We start from the raw sequence: 22,615 nt of genomic DNA on the forward strand, positions 1-22,615 counted from the left end.
CTGAGTGGCAATGTCACGACTTTATTTGTGGTGCCTGTGCTTTGTCTCAAAAATACCTTCTCCCCCTCCCCAGACAATGGGTGGGGAGGAGGCAGCAAAAATAGAAGACATCCCTCCCTATTGCACATGGACCCTATATACAGGCCCACCTGGCAGAGGCCAGTGGGACTCTTGGCACATTCCTGGATCCCTGCTGGGGAGGGGAGGGGTGCTGGGGAGCATCACACGTGAGGTGGGACCCGGGGGCAACCACTCCGCTCCTGGATTCTGATCACTGTGTTTCTTGGTCCTTGCTTCCTTCTTGGTCCCATCGCTGGTGCTTGTCCACTCTCAGCAACATCTCCCTACCTGGCTCAGCTTCCCACCTCCATCCTGGCCTCAGAGGGCTCCCTCTTGGTTCCTGGGGTCTCTGTGCTCTCCTCCCGGTTCTGAGATCCCGAGAGGTTATGGCTTCTCAGCAACTTCCCCCGGAGCCCTGTCACTCATGTTCACTCGGGGAAAGGGGTGCGTGTGTCGGAAGCAGCTGTATAAATACGGTGCGGGAACTCCTCCAGAGTCACTTGGATAGTTTGCTAATGACGCGGATCAGTGCTGCATTCTCATCCTTGAGCCTCTGGTTGTCAGCCCGGAGGTCAGACAGGGCCTAGGACACAGGGTGGAGTCAGGTGGCTAGTGCTAGGCAGGGCAGCCTCCGGCCACTGCCCACCACAAGCCCCGGTTACCTTCAGCTCCTCCTCCAGCTCTGCTGCCTTGCGCTCCAGGGCCCTGCGCTCCTGCAAGGCATCGGGAAGGCTCAGAGCAGGGAAGGGCAGGGGACAGGGTAAGGCGGGGACACTGCAGGCCCACCCCAGCAGCCCAACTCACAAATCTCTCCAGCTCCAGGAGGGCGGGCCTCTCAGCAAAGCGTTCCTGCCGCTGCAGAGGACAGAGAAGGCCTGGTCAGGAGCTATCTCCTTATTCTACTAGTCTAGCCAGAGTCCTGACCCCAAGGGAAGGAAGCTCCAGCCGGAGCCAGGCACCTCACCACTGGAGCTCTGCCACTCACTAATCCCAACACATCTGTACCTGCGTGGCCCGCTCCAGCTCCACCTTGAGTTGAGCCAGCCGCAGGGTGGTCTCCGTCAGGGCCTCACGAAGCCTTTCGTTCTCTCTGCGAAGCTCCGTGTACAGCTGGGAACACAGAGGGCAGACGGCTCAGGAGGGGCAGTGAAGGGGCTGGATGTGAAACCCAAACAGGGGAGGATGGGGCCTGGGGTGGGATACTGCACCTTCCGGAAGCCTCCATCAGGCTCTTCCTGCTCCTGCTTGGATTCTAGATTGAGCTCCCTCTGTGAGCGCTGCCTGCGGACCGTGGGGCCGCCATCCACAGTGCTGGACAGAAGGGACGCGCCTTAGGGACCCAGCTCTGCCCCAGAGATGTGCCCCAGCTCCCAAGCATGACCCAGCCTACCTGCACTCTGGGCTTCGGTCCGCAGGCCCCGCCTCCTCCCCCTGCAGAACAGTCCCAAGAGTTTAGTCTCTTCCCACTGTCCAGGCCTGCCCTCCCTCCAGCCCGCCTACCCTCCACACAAGTGTCCTCACCTCTGCAGGCCCCCTCCGCTCATGGCCGACTTTCCGGTGCTCCCTGGCCGCCTGTGGTCCCTGGCCCTGCCCGTCGGGCGCCTCTGCTGGGGAATTGGCGGGAATCAGCCCTTGTCTACTGTGCAGGGAACTGATTGATTTAGTCCCCCAGTTAACAAAAAGACTCTATGGGAGAGATAGGATGGCTCCCTGGGGAACTACTTCCCCAAAAGCAGACCTCACCTCTCTGGGCAGGGCCCTCAGCGTTCTCCACTCCTGGGACCCGAGGTCTTCGAGCAGGGTCCTGCCAGGAAGAAGCAGTCAGAAACATAGAGATGGGTCCCACCCACGCCACCACACCTTACCTTGCTCACCAGGCTGGGCAGGACAGGCTGCTCTGGCTCTGGGGCCTTCCCTGCCACCTTCTCTGCTTCCTTCAAGTCTGTCAAAGTCACACCCTAGCAGAAAGAACATAGTCAGAGAAAAAGGCCTACACCGACAGGATTCCAGTTCGGGTCCCCAACCCTTCACCCCCATACTCAAAAGCACAGACCCCAGCCTCCTCCCTCAGACCCAAGAGTACAAGTCCCAGCCTCCTCCCTCAGACCCAAGAGCACAGGGCCATCCCAACCCCACACCTGTGTGGACCTCCGAGACTGTCGCATAAGGCGGGAGCGAGCCTTCCGCTGAGACTCGGACTCCTCATCACGCACAGGCATCTGGTAGGACCTGCATGGAGAACTGTTATATGAGAGAGTGTCCTGTCCCTTGGGTGCCGTCACACCCATGAATGACATTTTAGAAGGGTACGCATTCTGGCAGAGAGCATCTCAATTCCCATAGCCCCTGGACAAACAGTACGCCAGGAGCAGACCCAGGGCCCTGGAGACACCCAAACACCGCCACCTGAGTGCTGTTTTCCCCTAACCCCTTTACCTCCGACGATCCCTGGAGTCGGCCAGGGGTGCCGCAGAGGCTGCGAGGACATTTGGCTTCACAGGGGATCCAGGCTCCTTCCTAGAGGGTGGAGCGGAGTGGTCCAAAGAAGGAGGCGTGGCAGCCTCACACCTGCATGGATTCATTCATCAGCAAATATTCCACACGCCTGCCGTCTGTGCCAGGCATGGGAGAGACCACAGAGAGTTAACTAGTCATCACTGCTCAACAGGGTCAATTCTGGGCAAAACAAACAAAACGCAAACAGCAGCCAAAAAGACAAGTCTGGAGCATGGGAGAAAGGTGCTTGGAGAAAATAAAGAGAACAAACCAGGGCCAGGTACTATGCCAGTACTAGCAAGGCAGGCCTGGCAGGCCCCAGGGAAAAGGTGGCATATAAGCAGACACAAAGAGCTGAGGAAGAAGAAAGATGGCTCAGAGGTTAAGAGCAAAGGCTGCTATTCCAGAGGTCCTGAGTTCAATTCCCAGCAACCACATGGTGGCTCACCACTATCTATAATGAGATCTGGTGCCCTCTTCTGGCCTGCAGATGTATATGCAAGCACAACACTGTATGCATACACAATAAATAAATAAATAAATCTTAAAAAAAAAAAAACAGCTGAGAAATAGCCCTATAGATTCTACACTAGTGCAAAGGCCCTGAGGCAGACAGACCACAGTGGCCTGGGAGTTTCACAGTGAGCATTTATTTGATGTACCCTAAAGACTTTGTCAGGATCTCAACTACCAGGATAACATAGACTTGCCCCCTTGCCCTGGCCTGGGTACTTACAGGGTAAAGGGCTCTGGCACTTTCTGGGCAGGGGTAGGGGTTATTCTGGCAAGACGGGGCTCCCTGGCCTGTAGAGACAAGAGAGAAACAAAAGAAGTACTCTCTGCCCCAAGGCAGGAGCCTTCCCGCCCCCCACCCCACCCCACTTCATGACACACACCTGAGTGGAGGCCCTTTCAAGGACCGAGGAAGAGGCTGAACGCTGTAGACCAAGAACTCCCTCTGTGCCCCTCCTTTCTGAGGGACCCAGGGCACTAGAGCTCCCTGTCTTCTGGAGACCAAAGCGCCTGGAAAAGGGAGCCTCTCCTGGCAGCTGGGAGAAGAGGAAGGTCTCCATTACTGAGCAAAGCAATGACCCCTCTCCTGAGAACCAGAGTGAATCTCAGGCAGGGCAGGTGCCACCAAGAAAACAGTTCTTTATCATCCACGGGGCCTAGGAACCAAGCCTGACCAGAGGTGAAGTATTTACAGCATCCCACGCACTGCCCCAAACCTCACATCTGCTCAGGGTGCTCAGACTCACCACAGGGCTCTTGGGGCTGGAGGACACAGGGGAAGACACACCATTGAGGGCCCTTGGTTCCACAGGTGGGTGCTCTGTGGCACAGGAACAGAAAGAGAATGCCATAGGAGACGCCAGCTGCCTCTGATAGTTAGGAGTCACAGGAATCCAGGAGCAGCCCCCTCCCAGGCCCGGGGTCTAGTGTCCCTACCAGCTGGGGCTTCTTCTCCCTCGTCCTCATCCCGAATCAGGGGGCCCCCTGCCCCACCAGGCCGGCGCTCCTTCGACAGATCCTGCAGAGAGATCTTCTCACGGCTGCTCAAACGACACACAGAGCTCCTAGGGAAAGGACAGGGCGTCAGTGTCCACGTCTGGTGCTAAATCCAACCCACTCCAAGCCTGGCATTGCATACCTCCTGTGCTTGCTGTTTGACGGCACCTGTGGCTCCTGGCCTCGGCTCTGAGATGCTGCCTTTTGGTTCCGAAGCTACAAGGATGGAAGGGGGCAACTGGGGAGGGCCAGAGAGCACAATCCCTCCTGGATCTCCGGGCTGGCCCCTCTCTGTGCCACCTCCCCACCTCGATGGCCGTCAGGCATAAGTGGGTAGCCACACTTTATGCAGGTCCTGCAAACATTGGGAACTCAGTGTCCTGGCAGCACACCACATCTGGAGCGTATCCAAGCTCTCCCAGGCTTGGCCTTGTCCAACTGTCCCTGGCCTGCAGTTTATCCCAGAGGGATGCTTCTACTCCCTGGGGCGAGCCACTTGCTCACACCTCCTCCCTACCCTTCAGTACATGTAGGATGCTGGGCAGCTGTTAGCAGCACAGGCCAGGGCAGGTGACTGTCTCCTTTACGGTTATCACAGACAAGCTTCAGCTCAATGACAGTAGCCATTATCCCAGACTAAATAAAGTCTGTTGTCGTAAGTCCATGTCTTGTCACAGCAGCACTCTACCAGAAATGCCACTTGCCCATACCCTCCTTGCATCTCTGTATGCCACAGGACTCATCTGTGGAGAATTCTCAATGGTTCTTCCTGGCTGGCTCCCACAATGCCTGGGCCACCTCACTAAACACAGGAATTGCAGCCCATGCCATCTGCCTGGACCCACATCCATGGTCCCTTCACTCTGCATATTCCTAGCAAAGTGCTAACTAGAGACATCAGGGAGGGCAGGTCCAACTTGTGTCATGGCTGTCTCCCCAGCAAGCAGGCTGAAACTCTGGGCACAGCCTCATCTCCTCCATGTACCCAGAGGTGCCCCTTTCACAGACTTCCACCAGAGCTGGGCTACTAGGAAGGAACAGCAGGTCCCAGGACTGAAGGTATCAAGGGACAAAGGATGTCAGGCCTCCCAGTTACTGTTACCTCCTCAGAGCTGCCAAGTAAAGAGGCAAACTAGAGTCGAGACTCACGTCCTCCTGTTTCTGGGCTAGTTCCTCCAAAAGATTCATCACTTCCTCATCAGCCAGGTCACAGGGACGCTGCCCCTGAGTGGGGAAAGAGGTAGATGATGATGATGATGATGATGATGATGTAAGGGCTTCTCTCCCTACCCTGCCCCACCACCTGACATGGCCCTCACCGCATGGGTCAGCGAATCCATGCCCCCGCCATGCTCAGCCAGTAGACGGCAGGCATCTTCCACACCCCAGTGGGCTGCTGCGTGCAAAGGTGTCCAGCCATCTCCATCCCGGAGCTCTGTGTCATAGCCAGCTTGGAGTAGCAGCCTAAGGGACAGGGAGGCTGGGGTCAAGGGTCAAGCGAGGCCAATGGCTGATTTCAAATTCTATGCTGTGGCCACAGTACTACTGATCAATACAAAAGCACTGCTGGATTTGCTGGCAGCCATCCCTCCCTTGGAAAAGCAGCTACAAATCAAACCTGCAAGAGGCTCCTCGTATCACAGGGAAACAACTCTTCAAGATCCCCAGGTTAAAGACTTGGAACAGGGGTGAGAGGTGATGTGGTAGGTGCAAGACTCCCCCACTAAGCCAAGCCCATAAAGAGAATGTGACCCACAAAAGGGACTGTGTAATTCTGGGACCAAGCTGATTCAGAATACTGGTTCTCTCCCTCTCTACCTCTCTCCCTCCCTCCTCTCCCCCCCCTCTCTCTCTCTCTCTCACACACACACACACACACACACACACACACACACACACACACACACAGCTAGGAAGATCATCCCTGGAATCCTAACTTACAAATAGAGACAGGCAGCATCAGGGGTCGGGGCTGAAGAGGCTGCTCAACATCCCGCAACATGCAGGACAGCCCCACCCCAGAACGACCAGATCCAAGACATCAGAATGCTGGATCTCAAAGAGCCTGCCTCAGCCAATGACGTTCCAGGAAGTAACACCAGGGAACTCTCCAAATTCAGCCCGGAGCAAGGCGCTTTGTTCTGTTCTGTTTTGTTTTGGGGTGTGAAAGATAGGGAGTTTTGAGCAGGGGTTCTCTGTGTAATGCTGGCTGTCCAGGAACTCGCTCTGCAGACCAAGCTGGCCTCCCACTCACAGAGATCTGCCAGCCTCTGCCTCCTAGGTGTCGGGATTAAAGGTGTGCGCCACCACTGCCTGGCTGCAAGGCCTCTTTTGACAGAAGTAGGGTGAGGTCCTATGTCAGTCAGCAGGGCCTCAAGCACAGGGAGGCGGAGATACTCAGCAGACTGCCAAGGCACTAGGTCCTGTCTACTCAGTCCCTTGCGCTTCCCAAGACCCCCTGCTTCCCTGCCCCAGGGCATGCTGGGCTTCTTGCTATACTCCCCCATGCTGGGGCTGGTGTCAGGACTAGCTGTGCTCCCCGCTGGAGCGCGCCACCTAGTCACGCCCCCTGATCCGTCAGCACTTCCTCACCCAGCAGGCCCTCCCTATTATATGCTATTTATATCCTCCAAGGCCAAGGTTTTCTTTTTATAAACTTAAAAGTCTTATTTGCTGTTATTGTATATGTGTCTGATGTGTATGAATGTGAGCACACATGCCACAGCATGTATGACAATCAGAGGACAATATCCACTGGACTAGTCACCAGGCTCTTGTGTGGCAAGCTCTTTTACCCACTGAGCCATCTCATTGGTCTTGAAGCCAAGGTTTTCTTTTTTTTTTTTTCTTTTGGTTTTCGAGACAAGGTTTCTCTGTGTAGCCTTAACTGTCCTGGACTCGCTTTGTAGACCAGGCTGGCCTCGAATTCACAGCGATCCACCTGCCTCTGCCTCCCAAGTGCTGGGATTAAAGGCGTGTGCCACCACGCCCGGCTGAAGCCAAGGTTTTCAACTGGACCTTGCTACACCCCCAGAGGACTGTGGCAGTGTGCGAGGCCATCTTACAACTAGGTCAGGGGTGCTCTGGCACCTGGCGGGCCTCAATGGACAGGACAGAACAGAATGACTCAGCCCACCGTGTCTCACTGTTGCCTATGGCGGCACATATCTGAAATGCCAGGGAGACTAGGAGGGTAGGCAGTTTGAGACCAGCCCAGGAGGAGAGCACTAACAGACATCAAGTAAATGTTTACCTCTACTTCAAGGAGAATAAATAACAGAGTACCGCAAACGCAGTAACAGACAAGTGTAAACACGAACCCACATCAAGCTATCAAACATCAAGCTAGTCAGGACTACACAGCAAGACCCTGTCTCAATTTCTTGAAAAAAAAGAAGAAGAAACTATGGGGGAGGGGGAACAAGCAGGTGGCGCTCACCTCTAATCCCAGAGGGAGGTGAAGGAGGAAAGATCAGAAATTCAAGACTAATGAACTGGAGGCTATCCTTGACCAACATGAGGTATTGACTGAAAAGATCAAATAAACACAACAGTTGTAACCGGTGCATTTTTCCCCAGGCCTGGGACTGGAACCCAGAAGCACATGGTGGGCATGTGCTGCAGCACTAAGTCACAGCCCCAGGCTCTCACAGGCAGACTCTAGGTAAGCACCTGATGAGAGGGCCTGCGCCCACAGCCAATGGATATTGCTGAGCCCTGGTGCTTCCGTTCTGTGACAAGAGAATGAGGCGGTCCACAAGCATCAACACTTTCTCCACTTAAGAGCCCTCAGGAACAGGCCCAGCATCCACTTAAAAACTGAGTGGACATGGCAGCACATCTATAATTCCAAGAGGCAGAAAGCAGAGACAGGAAAACCTCAGAGGGAGATGGCCAGCTAAACATGCCAAAAAGGCAAGCGCAGGGTTCAGCCAGAGACACACATGCACATCATACAACCATTAGCCAGGCACACGGCTGGGTGAAAACAAACCTAGTCTTCCTTGATGAGAATTGGGTAAATGGAACACAGGCATTAAGAAGTGCACACACCTCTGGAATGTTCTCCTGAAAAGGAGCAGACACTCGCTCCCTCTGCCTCTGCTTCTCACTGACTTGGCATGGAGATGTAAGACAGGTGAGGCAAGTCACAGTGGCTCCCATGCACACAAGGGAGGCGTGTCTGGAGAAGGGATGGGCTCGGGGCTCAACCTCAGCCCTGGGACTCATCCCGAAGCCTCTCCCTCAGGAACAGAACTATGCAGACAGGCTGTAAGGCTGGGGGTGCTGTGAAGTCTTAAATCTGCCAGTATGAAAAGCAGAGAGGAGCAGAGGTTCACCTGATGCTATGATCTGGGGTTCACAGGATCCCTCTGAGGCACTAGCCTCAAGCTCAGCATGTAGACAAACTGGCCTCAGAATTCCAGTAATCCTCCTGCTGCTACTTCTCAGGGCTGTGATCACAGCACTACCATCACGTCAGGCACTCTCCTTTCCTTCTTTTTTTTTCCTTGAGACAAGGTCTTGCTATAAAGCCTGGGCTAGCCTAGAACTCATAGCAATCTTTCCTTGACCTCCTAAGTACACTAAGGCGTGTACCACCATGCTGGTTTAACAACATTTTTTTAAAGGTTGATTTATTTTTATGTTTATGAATGTTTTGCCTACACGTATGTTTGTAAACATACACATACATACACACACACACACACGCATGTGAACACATGCACAGTAATAAATTACTTTTTAAGCCTCTTGAGCACAACTAGAGAAAGGGAAATGCTTCATTTTAGGTGTGTACACTACAAGAAAAGGACAAGAACCACCAAGAAGCTTCAAGACACGAAACACACGCTCTGGCCTAACTTACCTCATCACCTCGATGTAGCCCTTGGCAGCAGCCACGTGCAGGGCAGAGGCCCCAGTCCGGGGGTGCCGGGCCTCCGGCATGGCACCCCCATTCAGCCAGCACCTGGTGTCATGAAGCAGCAGTTCCTCTTCAGCCCGCTTGGCTGCCTCAACATCCACACCTGGGAGCATGAGGAGAAGGTGACAGGTGGGTTCATGCAAGATGCTTTGGAAACCTAGGCGACAGTCTCCAGTGGGCACAGCGTCGCCCACGACTTGTCAAGTCTCTGCCATCCAGTTGCCTGCTTGGCCTCAGGAGGCCTGCTCTGACCCAGTGTTTCCCAACTGTGCTCTCTGCAGAGCTGGGTACCACCGAGGGGACCCAGACCAGGAATGGAAACCCCAGGTCTTGACCCACATCAGTCAATAACCTATTTATGGTTTTTTGTTTTTTAAACATAAACCCTCAAGCTTCCCAAGCAAACCCAACACCTGACTCCATTTAAATCTTCCTATTTCTCCCACTATAATCCATAATCCAGCACCTTTACACACTGACCCCTTACCAGTTCCTCTCTTTCCTAAGGGTGATAAACCAAGCAAATTGAGAACAGGCTGTGCCACATAATGAGTTTCTTCCTTCCCTTTCTTTTTTTGTTTTTTTTTTTGTTTTGTTTTTCAAGACAGAGTTTCTCTGTGTAGCCTTGGCTGTCCTGGACTCACTTTATAGACCAGGTTGTCCTCGAACTCTGAGATCCACATGCTTCTGCTTCCCGGGTGCTGGGATTAAAGGCATGCGCCACCACACCTGGCATGGCTTTTTCTTTAAAAATGTGTGTATATATATGTAAGTATTCTTTATTCTCACATGCACAGCTCCAACTTAAATGCAACCTTTATAGCACGTATTTGATGAGGATCAAGATTTAAATGTCTAATGATTTTTCCCCTCTTTTTTATATTTCTTCCACAATATGTGTGTATACACACACACACACACACACACACACACACACACACATCCTTTTTTTTTTTTTTAACATCCCAACAGCAGTTTCCCCTCCCTCTTCGCACAGTGAGTTTCAAGCCAACCTGGTCTAAAGAGTCAGATTCTGTCTTTAAAAAAAATAAAAAATAAAAATAAAAGCAGCAGGCTGGAGAGATCGCTCATCAGTTAAGAGCACTGGCTGCTCCTCTAGAAGACCCAGGTTCAATTCCCAGAACCTACACGGCAGCTCACAAGTGTGTTTAACTCTCGTTCCCAGAGACCCATGGCACCAGAATGCATGTGGTGCACATATCTGTTCATGTAGGCAAAATATCCATACACATAAAATAAAAATTTTATAACAAAGCAAAATATTGCAGTACGTGGGAGGCAGAGGCAGGTGAGTATCTGAGTTCGAGGCCAGCATGGACTACAGAGTGAGCTGCCCAAAATTTTCCCACCTCACTTTAGGACCTGTGAGTACACATCTACACCAGTGCCACCAACTTTTTACAGCGGTCCTAAAGATGGAGACCTGGGTCATAAGGTCTCCTAACATAATGCACCTAACATTTTATTGTCTCAGCCACCTCCTCAGCTCCCCTGTTTTAAATGCACTCAATTTGAAGACTGGGTGTTGTTTTTTTGGGGGGGTGTGATATAAGAGAGAGAGACATAGACAGACAGACAGACAGACAGACACTGACTGACTTATATATCTCAGATGGGCTTCAAACTCACTACACAGCAGAGGATGAGCATCTGGTCTTCCTAACTCCAGGTCTGGAGTGCCAGGACTGCAGGCCTGCACCACTACATCTAGCTTACGCAGTGCTGAGGATCAAACTGAGGGTCATGTTTACCAGGAAACTCTACCAACTAAGCTGCATGCCCAGCCTTTGTGGCTCACCCTGAATTTCCCCTGGGTACCACTCGCAAAGACCTTTAGGTTCCACCTGGCTTTTAAAATAAACAAAAAAAGGGACTGAAGAGATAGATGACTCAGCCACTAAAAGCTAGGCTCAAAACCAAAAACACAAAAACCAACACAAGGGGGTAAAGTAAAGACTCACTAGTTCAAGGCCAGCTGGGACTAATAAAGCAAGATCCTATCTCAAAACACCAGCCATCAGGGTCTCTCCAGTGGCAGTGTGCGTGCCTGGAAATAGGGGCCTCAAGTTCAGCCCTACACACAGTGTTCTGGTTTTTAGTCTCACTACACTCCCTCATAACCAAAGGTACCAACTGCTCCCTCAACACACGTACTGTACACTTCCACCACACAGCTATAAATGAGATCCAAGAAACAGTCCTGGAAGTTGGTTAGGGGTGTCCTTCCTCATCCCAAAGCAAAACCAACTCCACGCAGACATCAGCTGCAGCTTGGTGCTACCTGGCAGCAGCCGGGTCCTCGCCCTGGTCCTCCAGACTCCTGCTTCCTTACAGGGAGCCGCCCACAGTTCTTTCTGAGGCTGCAGGGAAGGGGAAGGGCGGAGTGCCCTTGCTTTCCTTCAGCCACAGCCAGTGTTCTTGTGCATGCTCAAGGGTGCCCTGTGCTTTCCACACAGCCAAGACCGGCTTGTGCTGCTCCAAGTTTTTCTTGCATAGGCTCTTTTGGGCTAGCTGATTTTATGTGTTCCTATGTATTACTTGTGTGTATGTCTGTATACATGTGTGCCTGGTGCCAAGGAAGGCCAGAAAAGGGTGTCAGATTCCTCTGGATCTGGAGTTACAGATGCCATGTGGCTGCTAGGAACTGGACCTGGGTCCTCCAGAGGACCTGCAAGTGCTCTTAACCACTGAGCCACCAGCCCTCCACTTGATGCCTTGAGAATGGCTCGCTCACTGCTTCAGCTAGACTGACTGGCCTGCAGGTACCAGGGATCCCGCTACACCTGCTTCCACACCTGCTAGGATCACAGGTGCTGGCTGGGCGTGTCTATGCGGTTGCCAGGAATCCGAACTCAGGACTTTAGTTTGTAAGGTTTCTCTCTACTCACTTAGCTACATTCCAAAGTCCTGAAAATGGATGTGTGTGTGTGTGTGTGTGTGTGTGTGTGTGTGTGTGTGTGTGTGAATTTGCTGTAAGAAAAATGTTTATTACGTTTACTGGGTCAATGTCTATGCACTCGTGCACACATGTGCAGTCAGGGGACAGCTTGCAGGAGTTGGTGCTCTTCTTCCACCAAGTGGATCCCAGGGGCTGGAATCAGGGTTCAGGCTTGGTGGTGAGCGCCTTTACCCACTGAGCCATGTCACCCGCCTGAAAATGGCATTCAGCCACATCTGGTTTTTCTCATCTTATCCCTGGCTCATTTCCCTGTATAGCAGCTGGTAAAGTCATTATAACAGGGACTGTATGCCCTGTAAGGCCTGAAATATGTACTGTCCAGCCTTCACTGGAAGTCAGCTGACCTCTCCCTGCTGGGACCACTTGCTCATAAGTCAGGGTATCGTCCGCCGCCTGATGGAGGCGCCACTCTTTCAGTCCTACCAACAATAAACACTGTGCAGCATTCCTACACACTCACACCACCTAGGAGCACAAACGCCAGGAGAGGAGCTCAGGTCTGCAGCATCTTCCTTGTCCAGCTTCTGCCGGAGCGTTCCTGCAGGCACAGCCTCCCTGTTCCTCTAGCCTGCGCCTGTAACTATCACAGTCCCCTGCGCCTGTCTCTGCATGCCGCAGTCGGCAGCTGTCTTCTTCCACCAAGCACATCCAGGAAGGGAGATCTCCGAAGGAGAGGGCTTCACTTCTCACTTTTTTACTTCGTAAGTCTCCTTCCTACCCTGTCCTCCTCAGGGGCTTTGCCAAGGGCCGGGCTCTGCAGCTGGACCACAGCCTAACTGCTAGGACCCAGCAGCGTCCACTCTTCCTCCTTCAGTAACCACATCCTGACTTCCTTCGCCCATATGGCTTCCGTGTGACTCTGCTCAAAGCCTAGTCACAGGGTGACAAGTCCTCCTGCACAGTGATGGACTCCAGGTCTGACATGAACTCATGTGCCACAGCGTCACACAGAGAACCGTGACTCACCAAGGAGGGTCAGGTTCTAGTGCTCCAGCTGGGCAGCATCGGCCTGCACTGCTGGGAGCGTTGCTAAGCAGCTCAATGAAAAAGGTACCTGACATGAGGCCAAAGCAGCTGGTGGTATTAGGAATCCATCTCCAAAGACTGAATCACTAGGGCTTGAAAAGATGGCTCAGTTGGTAAAGTGCTCAGCACACAAGCATGGGAGCCTGAGTTCCACCCCCAGCACTGACGTTAAAATGCCAGGCATGGTGGTATTCCTGCAATCCCAGCCCTGGGGAGGCAGAGACGGAGGGTCTTTGCGTTCACTGGCCAAACTAGCCCTGTCATCGAGCTCTAAGCTACTGAGAGACCCTGTCTCAAAACTCAAGGTGTGCAGCTGAGGAACATTCCAGGTTGCCCTCTGGCCTCCAAACATACATGCATGCATCCATGCACAAACAGGCATATGAAGACCTAAAATTCTGCACACACTAAACAGTAACTTTATCCTCCCACGTTTTTATTACATTCATTTATTCATGGGTATGTGTGGGTATCTCACGACAATCTGTGGGGTCAGCTCTCTGCTTCCACCATGTGGGTCCGCGGGATCAAACGCAGCTGTCAAGCTTGGCGGCAAGCACCTCTACCTACTGCACCACCGAGCCAGCTCCTCCTACCCACTTTGTTTGTTTCCTTCATTGAGTCAGGGTTTCTCTGTGTGGCCCTGGCTGTCTTGGAACTCACTGTGTAGATCAGGTTGATCTCAAACTCAAAGATATACCTACCTGCCTCTGCCTCTGCTGGGATTAAACGGATGTGGTAGGATTAAACCCAGCACACCCAGCCCCATTTCCAGGGCTGTCAGCACCTGGAGAGCACATCTGATGCTCTGTGCCTATGCACTTGGGAGAGCTACTATTTTGATTATTCTCAGTACCTCACACAAATGGAAACTGCGCACTTTACTTCATTGAAGCCCTTAAGGTCCATCCACGTAGGTAGATGTGCCAGCTTCCTCCCTTTTAAAGATGAACAGTATGCGTATCCGTATAGAGTACACTTTGCTCATCCATCCATTGATGGACTTCCTATCCTCCCTGGTACTGGAATTCACATACTAGGCCACGTGCCACAGGCTGGACTACTAGGCCACACCCAAGCCCTAAGCTATTGTAAATACGCCTGCAGGCAGCTTTCTCTTATTGCCCAACACCACAAAATATAAATCAGAGAAGCCAGCATGGAGGCTCAGAGCTGCAATCCCAGAGGCTGAGGCAGGACGGCCTCAAGAGCACACTGGACTACATGGTATGTTTCATAACAGCCGAGGACAACTAACTGAACAGTACAATAACAGACACTGTGGGTCTGTATCTTGGGATGCTTGTTCTGCTGTGTTGTGGTGCTGGGGATTGAACCTGGGGCCTCGCCCATGCTCAGCAAGTGCTCTATCCCTGAATAGCATCCAGGCCCCTCACCTATATTTTTTTTAAGATTTTATTTTTATTCTTTTTAATTGTGTGCATGTGTATCTGTGGAGGGGCAGATTCCGGTACCAGAAAAGGTCAGAGATATGAGATTCCCCCAGGTGCTGGAGTTACAATGAGCCCAGATACTGGTGTTGTGAACTGAACCTGCTCCTCTGGCAAAGCAGAAAGTGCTCTCAGGGACTGAGCCACCAGCTCGACAGGGTTTTTTGTTTGTTTGGTTTGTTTTGGGGTTTTGTTTGTTTGTTTGTTTGTTTGTTTAACTTTTTGAACAGAGTCTCACTAAGTTGCCCAATTCTGAACTCAGTCTGTAGTTCAGACAGACCTTGAACTCCCAACTCATCAGGCCTGGCAGAATAGAGTCTGAGAATGCTGTATCACCACAGGCAGGGGGAAAGCAAAGCTGACGGCCTCAATCTCACTGACGCCTCTAAGTGGGAGAAGCTAAGGCCACAGCAACAAGCTACCTTGTGGTACCCAAGGTAGAAGGCTAGGCTGCCCCGCCTCATTGTTGGAAAGGGTAAGGCAGCAGGACCTGATGAGGGAGGTACTTCCCACTATCTGGGCAGAGTCTACAACATCAGCAACATAGTCTCAAAGGGCTGAGGAGTCAGCGGGAGGAAGGCAGCTTACAAAGGGAAAAACAAGGAAAGTACTGATGCCCATGTGTATGGAAGGGAGGAGAGCAGGACAAGACAGTAAAGGGCGTCTGTTTAGACTGTGCAATTTCATCTCTGCGAAATGTCCTTAACAGATAGATTCCCTAAAGACGAAGGCCTTAGAGGCTGCCAAGAGATGGGGTGGGTGGAAGAAGGGGGCTAAAAACTATAGGATTTCTTTTGAGGGTGACTTTTAAAAATGCTCTGAAATAAACGTGGTGTTGACTTTATACCTCTGTGGGCCACAGCACAACCATGAACTGAGAACTTTGAATAGGTGAACTGCTCAGTGTGTTAATTATAGCCTCAAAGGTTGCTTTATTGGGCCAGGCAGTGGTGGTGCACGCCTTAAATCCCAGCAGTCAGGAGGCAAAGGGAGACAGATATCTGTGAGTTCGAGGCCAGCCTGGTCTACAAAGCGAGTCCAGGACACCCAAGACTAACACAGAGAGAAACTGTCTTGAAAAACAAAAACAAACAAAACAAAAAGTTGCTTTATTATAAAACCCACTGGCAGGCTAGCGGGCTGGCAGGTTGGCAGGCTAGCTCAGCAGGTAAAAGTGCTTGCCACCAAACCTGACAACCTGAGTCCCATCCCTAGGATCCAGATGGTCCAAAGGACAAGTTGTCCTCTGACCCCCACAGAGCACAAGCATTCACATGAATAATAAATTAAATAAACCTAGTTTAAAAAAAAAAAAAGATTTTAGAACAGCAGCTGGAGTGCTGGCACACACATATAATCCAAGTACTCAGGAGGCTGGGGCAGGATGGTTCCAAATTCAACAGCCTGGTCTGTATAGTAAGTACCAGACCAGCCAGGACTACATAACAAGACCTGATCTCAAAAATGTAAACATGGCTAAAGAGATGGGTCAGTGGTTAAGCACACTGGGTGCTCTTCCAGAAGACCTAGATTCAATTCCCGGCACCCAGGGTGCTTTACAATCATCTCTTCTGGCCTGTGCAGGCAGCAGGCAGGCATGAGGAATACACACATTCAAGCAGCCCAAACACCCATACACATAATTTAACAATTCTGTGATAAAGCCCAGGCACTAGTCACAGTACTGGGGCAACTTTTCTGAGTTTGAAGTTTTACCAAACTAAAATAAGGAAAGGGGGAGGGGAGGTCAGCTTGAGCACTGTTACTCCCTGCTCCACTGCAGCCCAGGGAGCCTTCCAACCTGAGCCCCCTCTCACATCCCCAAGTGAATTCACCATGGTAAGGTGTTGAACCCAAGTCTTTCCATCCTGGGTGGTAGCATGCAGGGACAGGGAGCCAAGACTACGCTTCCCATGATCCGTGTGTTCTCTGTCCCGTCTCACCTCAACTGGGCTCTCCCCAGTGTGGACCTGAATCCTGGGTACACTGGCACCTTCTGCTGCTGCCTGATCCCCGTCCTCCCAGGCCCTGGACTCTGAGCTGTCTGTGTGCTGACAGGCCGCCTCATGCAGCCCAGACTGGCCTTGCACTTACTATTCAGGGAAGCAAGGACCTCGAACTCCTCCTGACCCTCCTGCTTCCAAGGCTGGGATTCTAGGCGGGTGCCACCACACCTGGCCCGCACACTAGCTTTTCAGGCAGGCAGGCTGTTGGGAACACACACACCCCATCCAGGAAAACGAATAGGGCCAAACATGGAGATCCAAGGGGCTCCTAGTTCTCACCGAAAGAAACCAGGACATGATGGTCCTGGAAGCTCATGGCAGAATCCACTACATGTCCAGGCTTCCTTACTCCTAGACAAGCCCTCGCTCACAGTCCCTCCATCCCTCAGTGCCTCAGGGCTGAAGTGAAAGATACACTCACAGCAGCTTGGGCTCTTATTTTGTGTCTGGCAGCATCCCAGTAGACCCTTGGCAACCCTGGACACAGGCACCTCCACTCCCACTTTACAGGAGACAAAACTAAGGCACAAAGAGAGCCTGAGTCCAAGGTAATGAATGAGCTGAGCCTTTGAGCCCTGACTCCCAGATTTGAAAGCGCTCAGTCCCACAGGCCCACCTCGGCGGGTGATCTCTGCCTTGAGCAGCCCCTCCATGGCATCCGACTCAGCCAGGTCCAAAGGCAGGTCCCCGTCACTGTTGACAGCAGCAATGTTGGCCCCATGGCTCAGGAGGTACCTAGGGGCAGGGGAAGGTCAGAGCTGCCAGGCCTGAACCCAACATCGAACCCAAGCCCTGCCCTTCAACCCTCACCTCACCTGGCAATGTCCAGGTACCCACAGGAAGCGGCCACATGCAGAGGCGTCCAGCCCTCGTTGTCTGCCTGGTTCACAGTAGCACCCTGCTCCACCAGGAAGCGCACAACTTCCAGGTTCTCATCTATGCAGGCCTGAGGATGCGGACAGGCCCATCAGCTCTCCTCTCACCCAGCCAGAGCCCCAACAAGGAGACTTTCCCCCAAAGGCAGGCCCAGGGACTCGGGGCCAGCGAGCGGTGGGGAGAACAACGCCAATGGCCTCCAGCATGGGTCCCAGGGGTCCTCCAGCCACCAGCCACTTAGAACACCCCTAATTACCCCATGCTTGGGTCACTAGTGCATGAAGAGTTCATGGGGACTAGGAACAGGCTCCAGAAGCCAGACTGAAAACATGGACATGGAAGAAATGCGGCTGCCATCTCCACATGCGACTGCCGAACACATCCTGTGAGATGGAGGAGCCCCAGAGCCCAGCCATGTTCTCCCAAGGGACAGGGCACCTTGGGCAGACACACACCAGGGATCATCTACTGCGGAGAACCCAGGCCACAGAGGCTTAATAAAGTCCATGCCCAGGTAGGTAGGGCTAGGACGCTCACCCGTCCCTGAGTTCCAGCCACAGCACAGGGGGAAAGATTATCACCACAAAGAGATGCATGTGGAGCACATCCCAGACGCAGAGCCACGGGATGAGTCCGTTATGTTCCCTGTGCCCAGGAATCCAAGCAGACCAAGCTCTGGGTCACTGAGGGCCTACCTTGCACAGGTTGCCTCAGAACATCTTTTCCAAACACCACACACCACACTACACCCCTACTTCCTCACTCTTAGAACTGACAGTCGAGGAGAGGAAGGCCTCACCCTAGCCAGGACAGCACCTAGGGCTGGTCCCAATCCCCAAGGACATTGGCTGGACAATGGAACCACTGAGTCTAGGGAGGGGGTTGGATCCGGGACTCCTGGGTCCTCATGAAAATTAACCCCCTTCTTCAAGCTCAACCATCTGGAGAAAGAGGGAAGGAAGCTACGAGGGCCAAGAGCATGAAGTCATGGAAATTTAGGCTGCAAGAGGGGGGCCACACGTGCCCTGGGAACGGGATGAACTCTGGGCTTCACTCTGGGCTCAGTTTATTTCCACCCTGTTGTCATGGTGATGGGAGGGGGGGCAAGGAGGCAGATGGGCCTTTCCCTTTCAAGGACCTGGCCGGGCACCGGCATCCATGTGAAAGATGCCTGAGGCTGGGCATGAGGGACCCAAGAATCCAGACCCACCCCCTCCTCCCTCAGACACACAACTCTGGCCAATGCTCCTTCCTTAGACCCAGGGTCCACACTTGCCCCTCCTCCCTCAGACCCATGTGTTGAGCTCCCAATTTCTCCCCTGCTCAAACCTAGGACTCTTAACTCCAAGCCCTGCCTACTCCAGATGCAACTCATAGCCATTATTGGACAAGGCAGACTATTGAATAAGGGAAGAGAAAGGGGTGTCCCTGCCTTGCTGAGGTACAGGCTGCGGCTCAGGGAACACCACTGCAGGAAGCTGACGGCTGAAGAAGGTTCAGAACTGAAAATGTAGGCCCAGGTGTAGAATCGGGAGCCACCAGAAATCACCAGATACAGACCAAATGTCCCTGAGACTGAAACTAGCTCCAGGAACTCTCCCTGCTAAAGCCAGAGCAGTACCAGGTAGTGACACTACACTCTAAACCCCAGCTCCCTCGGCGTTCTGGCCCTGTAAGCCAATTGCTCTTTTGGAATCTGCTCCCCCCACCCCCACCCCCATCTTCCAAGCCTCCTGCAAAGCCTTGAAGAGTGAGTTTACCAAGACCTCTCCATGGTGGGGGGAGCGTCTCATCTGGAAGGCTGCCTGGCAGGCCAGGCCTGACATTACAGGTTCCTGTCAGAGGAGGTGGTCTAGTGGCCTCCAGCACACGCACAAGGGTGCAGTCAGAAGGGAAAGCTTAGGAGGACCAGGGACCTGGGTGATGTGCAAGTGTGAGCTGCTCTCCTGGGCTGGTCAAAGACGCTGAGACCCTGAGAGGGGCCTCAGGGAAAGTGTGCCCTTCTGTGTGTGGAGGAAAAGGACCCAGACAGCACTGGGAGCAAATTCCCAGGGTAGACCTGCAGCTCATGCAGGCCCCCAGAAGGAGTTTTCCACATGACACCTCTCACTATCGACAGAGGCGGTCACTAGTCCCATCCCACAGGTAAAGAAACTAAAGGACACAGAGACAAGATCCTCAAGAGATAAGAGCCAAGGGATGGGCAGCCAAATTGACAAGAGGACTTGTTTGGGTTTGAGTTTGTGACTAGGTCTAATGTGGCCTAGGATGGCCTCATGCTCGCTGTGTAGCTAAGCTGACTCTGAACTTCCAAGCCTCCTACTTACCCTTTCCAGTCACCTGGCTTCCTGCGTGCTAGGCAAACACTCTACCAGAAGCTACATTCCAACCCAGGATGGACAGATTCTGTTTTCCTCTACCTGGATGTGTGAAAATTGAATGTGTCAAACATCCTCCCCTTTATTTTTAATCTCCACAGGCAAGCCAGGCTTCCCTTGCAGGATCTCCTCTGTTTCCACGGGTAACTAAACCACGGGGATCCTAGCAGGGAGTAGAGACTACCACCCAGGAGATGGAGGTTGACATGAAAGTGAGCTGCCCACCAAAAGACTGACAGTGGACCAGCACTGAGACCAGGCGGGAGAATTGGGATGTAGGCTTTTGTCTTGTCTCTGGTCATCCCAACTATAAATCAAAGCATCCTGAATCCAGAAGAATCCAGGCAACACAAGGTGGTCTTCATTCTCCGGCACAGATCACTGGAAAAAAATAATCACAGTGTCTCGGATACCCAGGGTTTTAGTGACATAGAATCCTAGAATCCTCTAGGAGGTGATAGGGAGGAAGTCTAGGAGAGAGGCCATATGTTTTGAAGGATGCTGCCCAAATAAAGTCTAAGAAATGACCCAAGGATAGGTGAAGTGGCCATGCCTGTAATTACAGAAATGAGGGGGGCAGAGACATAAGGACCTGCATTTGAGGCTGTCCCGGGCTACTTAACTAAGGCCCTGCCTCAGGAAAAACAACAAGAGTTCTAGGCCAGCTTGGTGTACAGAGCAGGTTCCAGGACAGCCAAGGCTACACAGAGAAACCCTGTCTCGAAAAACAAAACAAAACAAAACAAGAGGAGTAGCCTCGCATCTGAAAGAGTGAATGCTTAGTACTTTCCAGAAAGGCAAATAATGTGGACAGAGAAAGAAAGAGTTGAGGAGAAACCTCCCTAAGAAGTGGCACGATTCCCCAAAAGGGGGATGAAGAAAGAACTGAATTAAGATGACATGGGAGCTGAGGGTAGGAGAAAAGATAACCGTGGCATGGGATGACCCAACGGAGGAAGTGTCTATTCATGGGAACAAAAAATATTGCCTAAAAGGGAAAAGACCATCCCGAGGTCGCAGCGGACAACACAGGTCATGGGAAGAAGAGGGTGGCACAAGGTGAACACTCAAAGAAGTGACCCTGAAGGACCTGGGCCTAGAGAGAGAGGACAGACTGCAGGAGAATGAAACCTCAGGCCTGGGTCAGGAAAGACTGCAGCACAGCTAAGCAAGTAGCAGCCAAGAAAGGAGAAAACTGGCCGGCGTATGCACGGAAGTTAAGTAAGCACGGCTGCAAAAGATGCACGGGAGAGAGATGACAGCACAGATGACAGAGAAGAGGCGGCCCAAGGGCAGGCGGGGTCCTCAGCGAGGTCGCTCCGGGCCGAGGATGGAGGACGCCTGCCCGGGTGGCGGAGATGCGGGGCGGGGGGCGCTGACCTGGTGCAGGGCGCTGATGCCATCGGCGTTGGTGGAGTCGAGCACGGAGCGGGCAGACGGCGGGAGCGCGGGGTCGGTCGCAGCGCCGGAGCCCGGGCCAGGGTCGGCTGCGCGAAGCATCAGGCGAGCCTCGTCCAGATCGCCGCCCGCACAGGCCGCCAGGAACTCGGCGGCGCGCTCGAAGCGGACAGTACGGGTGCGCCTCTCCCCGGGGCCCGGCTCAGCGCCCGCCCGCGCCCCCCATTGCCGGAGCTGCTCCTGCCGCCGCTCACGGGCCGCCGCCGCCGCCGCCCCCGGTCCGGCTGCCGGGCCATCCTCACCGGACATCGCGCCGGCGGCTCGCCCGCCCGCCCGCCCACCAAACCAGCGAGCGAGCGCCGGGCGACGAACAGTCGCCACCCGCCCGCCCCGGGGGCCGCCGGGAACGGCCGCGCCACAAGCACCGCCCAAAGGTTCGCCGGGCGCTCCCCCCCTCCCGCTCGCCCGCCCGGCGCGTGACGTCGCCGCGCCGGCGCAAAGACCTCTGGGAAATGGAGTCCCGGTTGAGGCGCTTGCATAACCACCGCTTGAGAAGTGACGGCGAGGAAGGAAACCCCCGCGAGGCAGGCTGGGAAGTGAAGTCCCCATTGAGGAGACTCACAGAACGAGCGCAGAGAAGTTTAGAGAATGAGGCAGCAGGCGGGCCGCCAGGAGGGCTGGGAAAGGATTCTATAAGCGGAAGTTTTCGCTAGACTCGCTTTATCCTGTGGCATTTAGAAATCTGGGCTGGAAGGGTCGGATGGAAAGCGCCAAAAAGACGTGCCTTTAATCCCAGCACTTGGGAGGCAGAAGCAAGCAAATCTCCAAGTTCAAGGCCAGCCTGGTCTACAGAGCGAGTCTCAGGACATCCAGGATTACACAGAGAAACTCTGTGTCTGGGGGAGGAAACCTAGAAACAAAAAGAAAACTGCCTTAACGAGAGCATGCCCCCAGGCAATGCTAGAAATCAGGGTATCGCGACTGGACCGGCTATCCTGGAGCATGCTGGGAAATGTGTGCTTTGTAAAATGACTAACCGGTGGCTTTGATGTGAGCGAGCAATAAAGGCGGATAACGGATCCTGAAAGCTACAGAAATACATTTGCATACTCTTTGTGGTGTGGTTTGAGATAGGTTGGACCTCGACCTCACTTTGTAACTCAGCACGTTCTTTAAACTTCTGATCTTACTGCCTCCGTCTCCTAACTGCTGGGATCACAGGCGTTTCTTTTGGGTTTTGTCTGAGAATAGGCAATAAAAAAAAATATTTAGAATGAACGAATGTGCTCCCTAGGGCATCAGAAAGACCCGGCCCACAGGAAATTGAGTTCTCAAACAAGATTAAAGACTGTCACCGCCAACCATGTAGATAACCACTCTTAACAATCTGCAATAAAGCTCCTGTGCAAAATTCGAGGAAATCAGATAGCATAGGGCAAGCTGGGAAATGTAGTCTCAAGGCCACGCCTCCAGGCTTCCGCTCCAGATTTCCAAATGTACCTCAGAAC

The 22,615-nt window shown here is 53.0% G+C and overlaps 1 protein-coding gene across 2 annotated transcripts; it reads right to left on the bottom strand.

Moving 5' to 3' along the window:
• Positions 1–21,533, bottom strand: PPP1R12C (protein phosphatase 1 regulatory subunit 12C). Of its 2 annotated transcripts, none has more exons than XM_084770312.1 (22): positions 21,090–21,533; positions 17,271–17,401; positions 17,072–17,190; positions 8,936–9,095; positions 5,385–5,529; positions 5,215–5,289; positions 4,208–4,281; positions 4,006–4,133; positions 3,816–3,889; positions 3,453–3,605; positions 3,293–3,360; positions 2,497–2,628; positions 2,199–2,289; positions 1,935–2,018; positions 1,804–1,864; positions 1,582–1,664; positions 1,451–1,491; positions 1,269–1,371; positions 1,066–1,170; positions 865–915; positions 723–773; positions 1–643 (listed from the first exon to the last, which is right to left on the bottom strand). In XM_084770312.1, the coding sequence occupies exons 1-22, from the start codon at positions 21,414–21,416 to the stop codon at positions 557–559; spliced, it is 2,343 nt and encodes a 780-aa protein (XP_084626438.1). In that variant the 5' UTR covers positions 21,417–21,533; the 3' UTR covers positions 1–556. The 2 variants fall into 2 exon arrangements, with proteins under 2 accessions (XP_084626438.1, XP_084626437.1); XM_084770311.1 differs by having other exon boundaries at positions 1,582–1,667.
• Between the last annotated feature and the right edge of the window lie 1,082 nt (positions 21,534–22,615).

The sequence above is a fragment of the Acomys minous genome (assembly GCF_964271855.1).
Source record: "Acomys minous genome assembly, chromosome: 20".
Classification (NCBI taxonomy): domain Eukaryota; kingdom Metazoa; phylum Chordata; class Mammalia; order Rodentia; family Muridae; genus Acomys; species Acomys minous.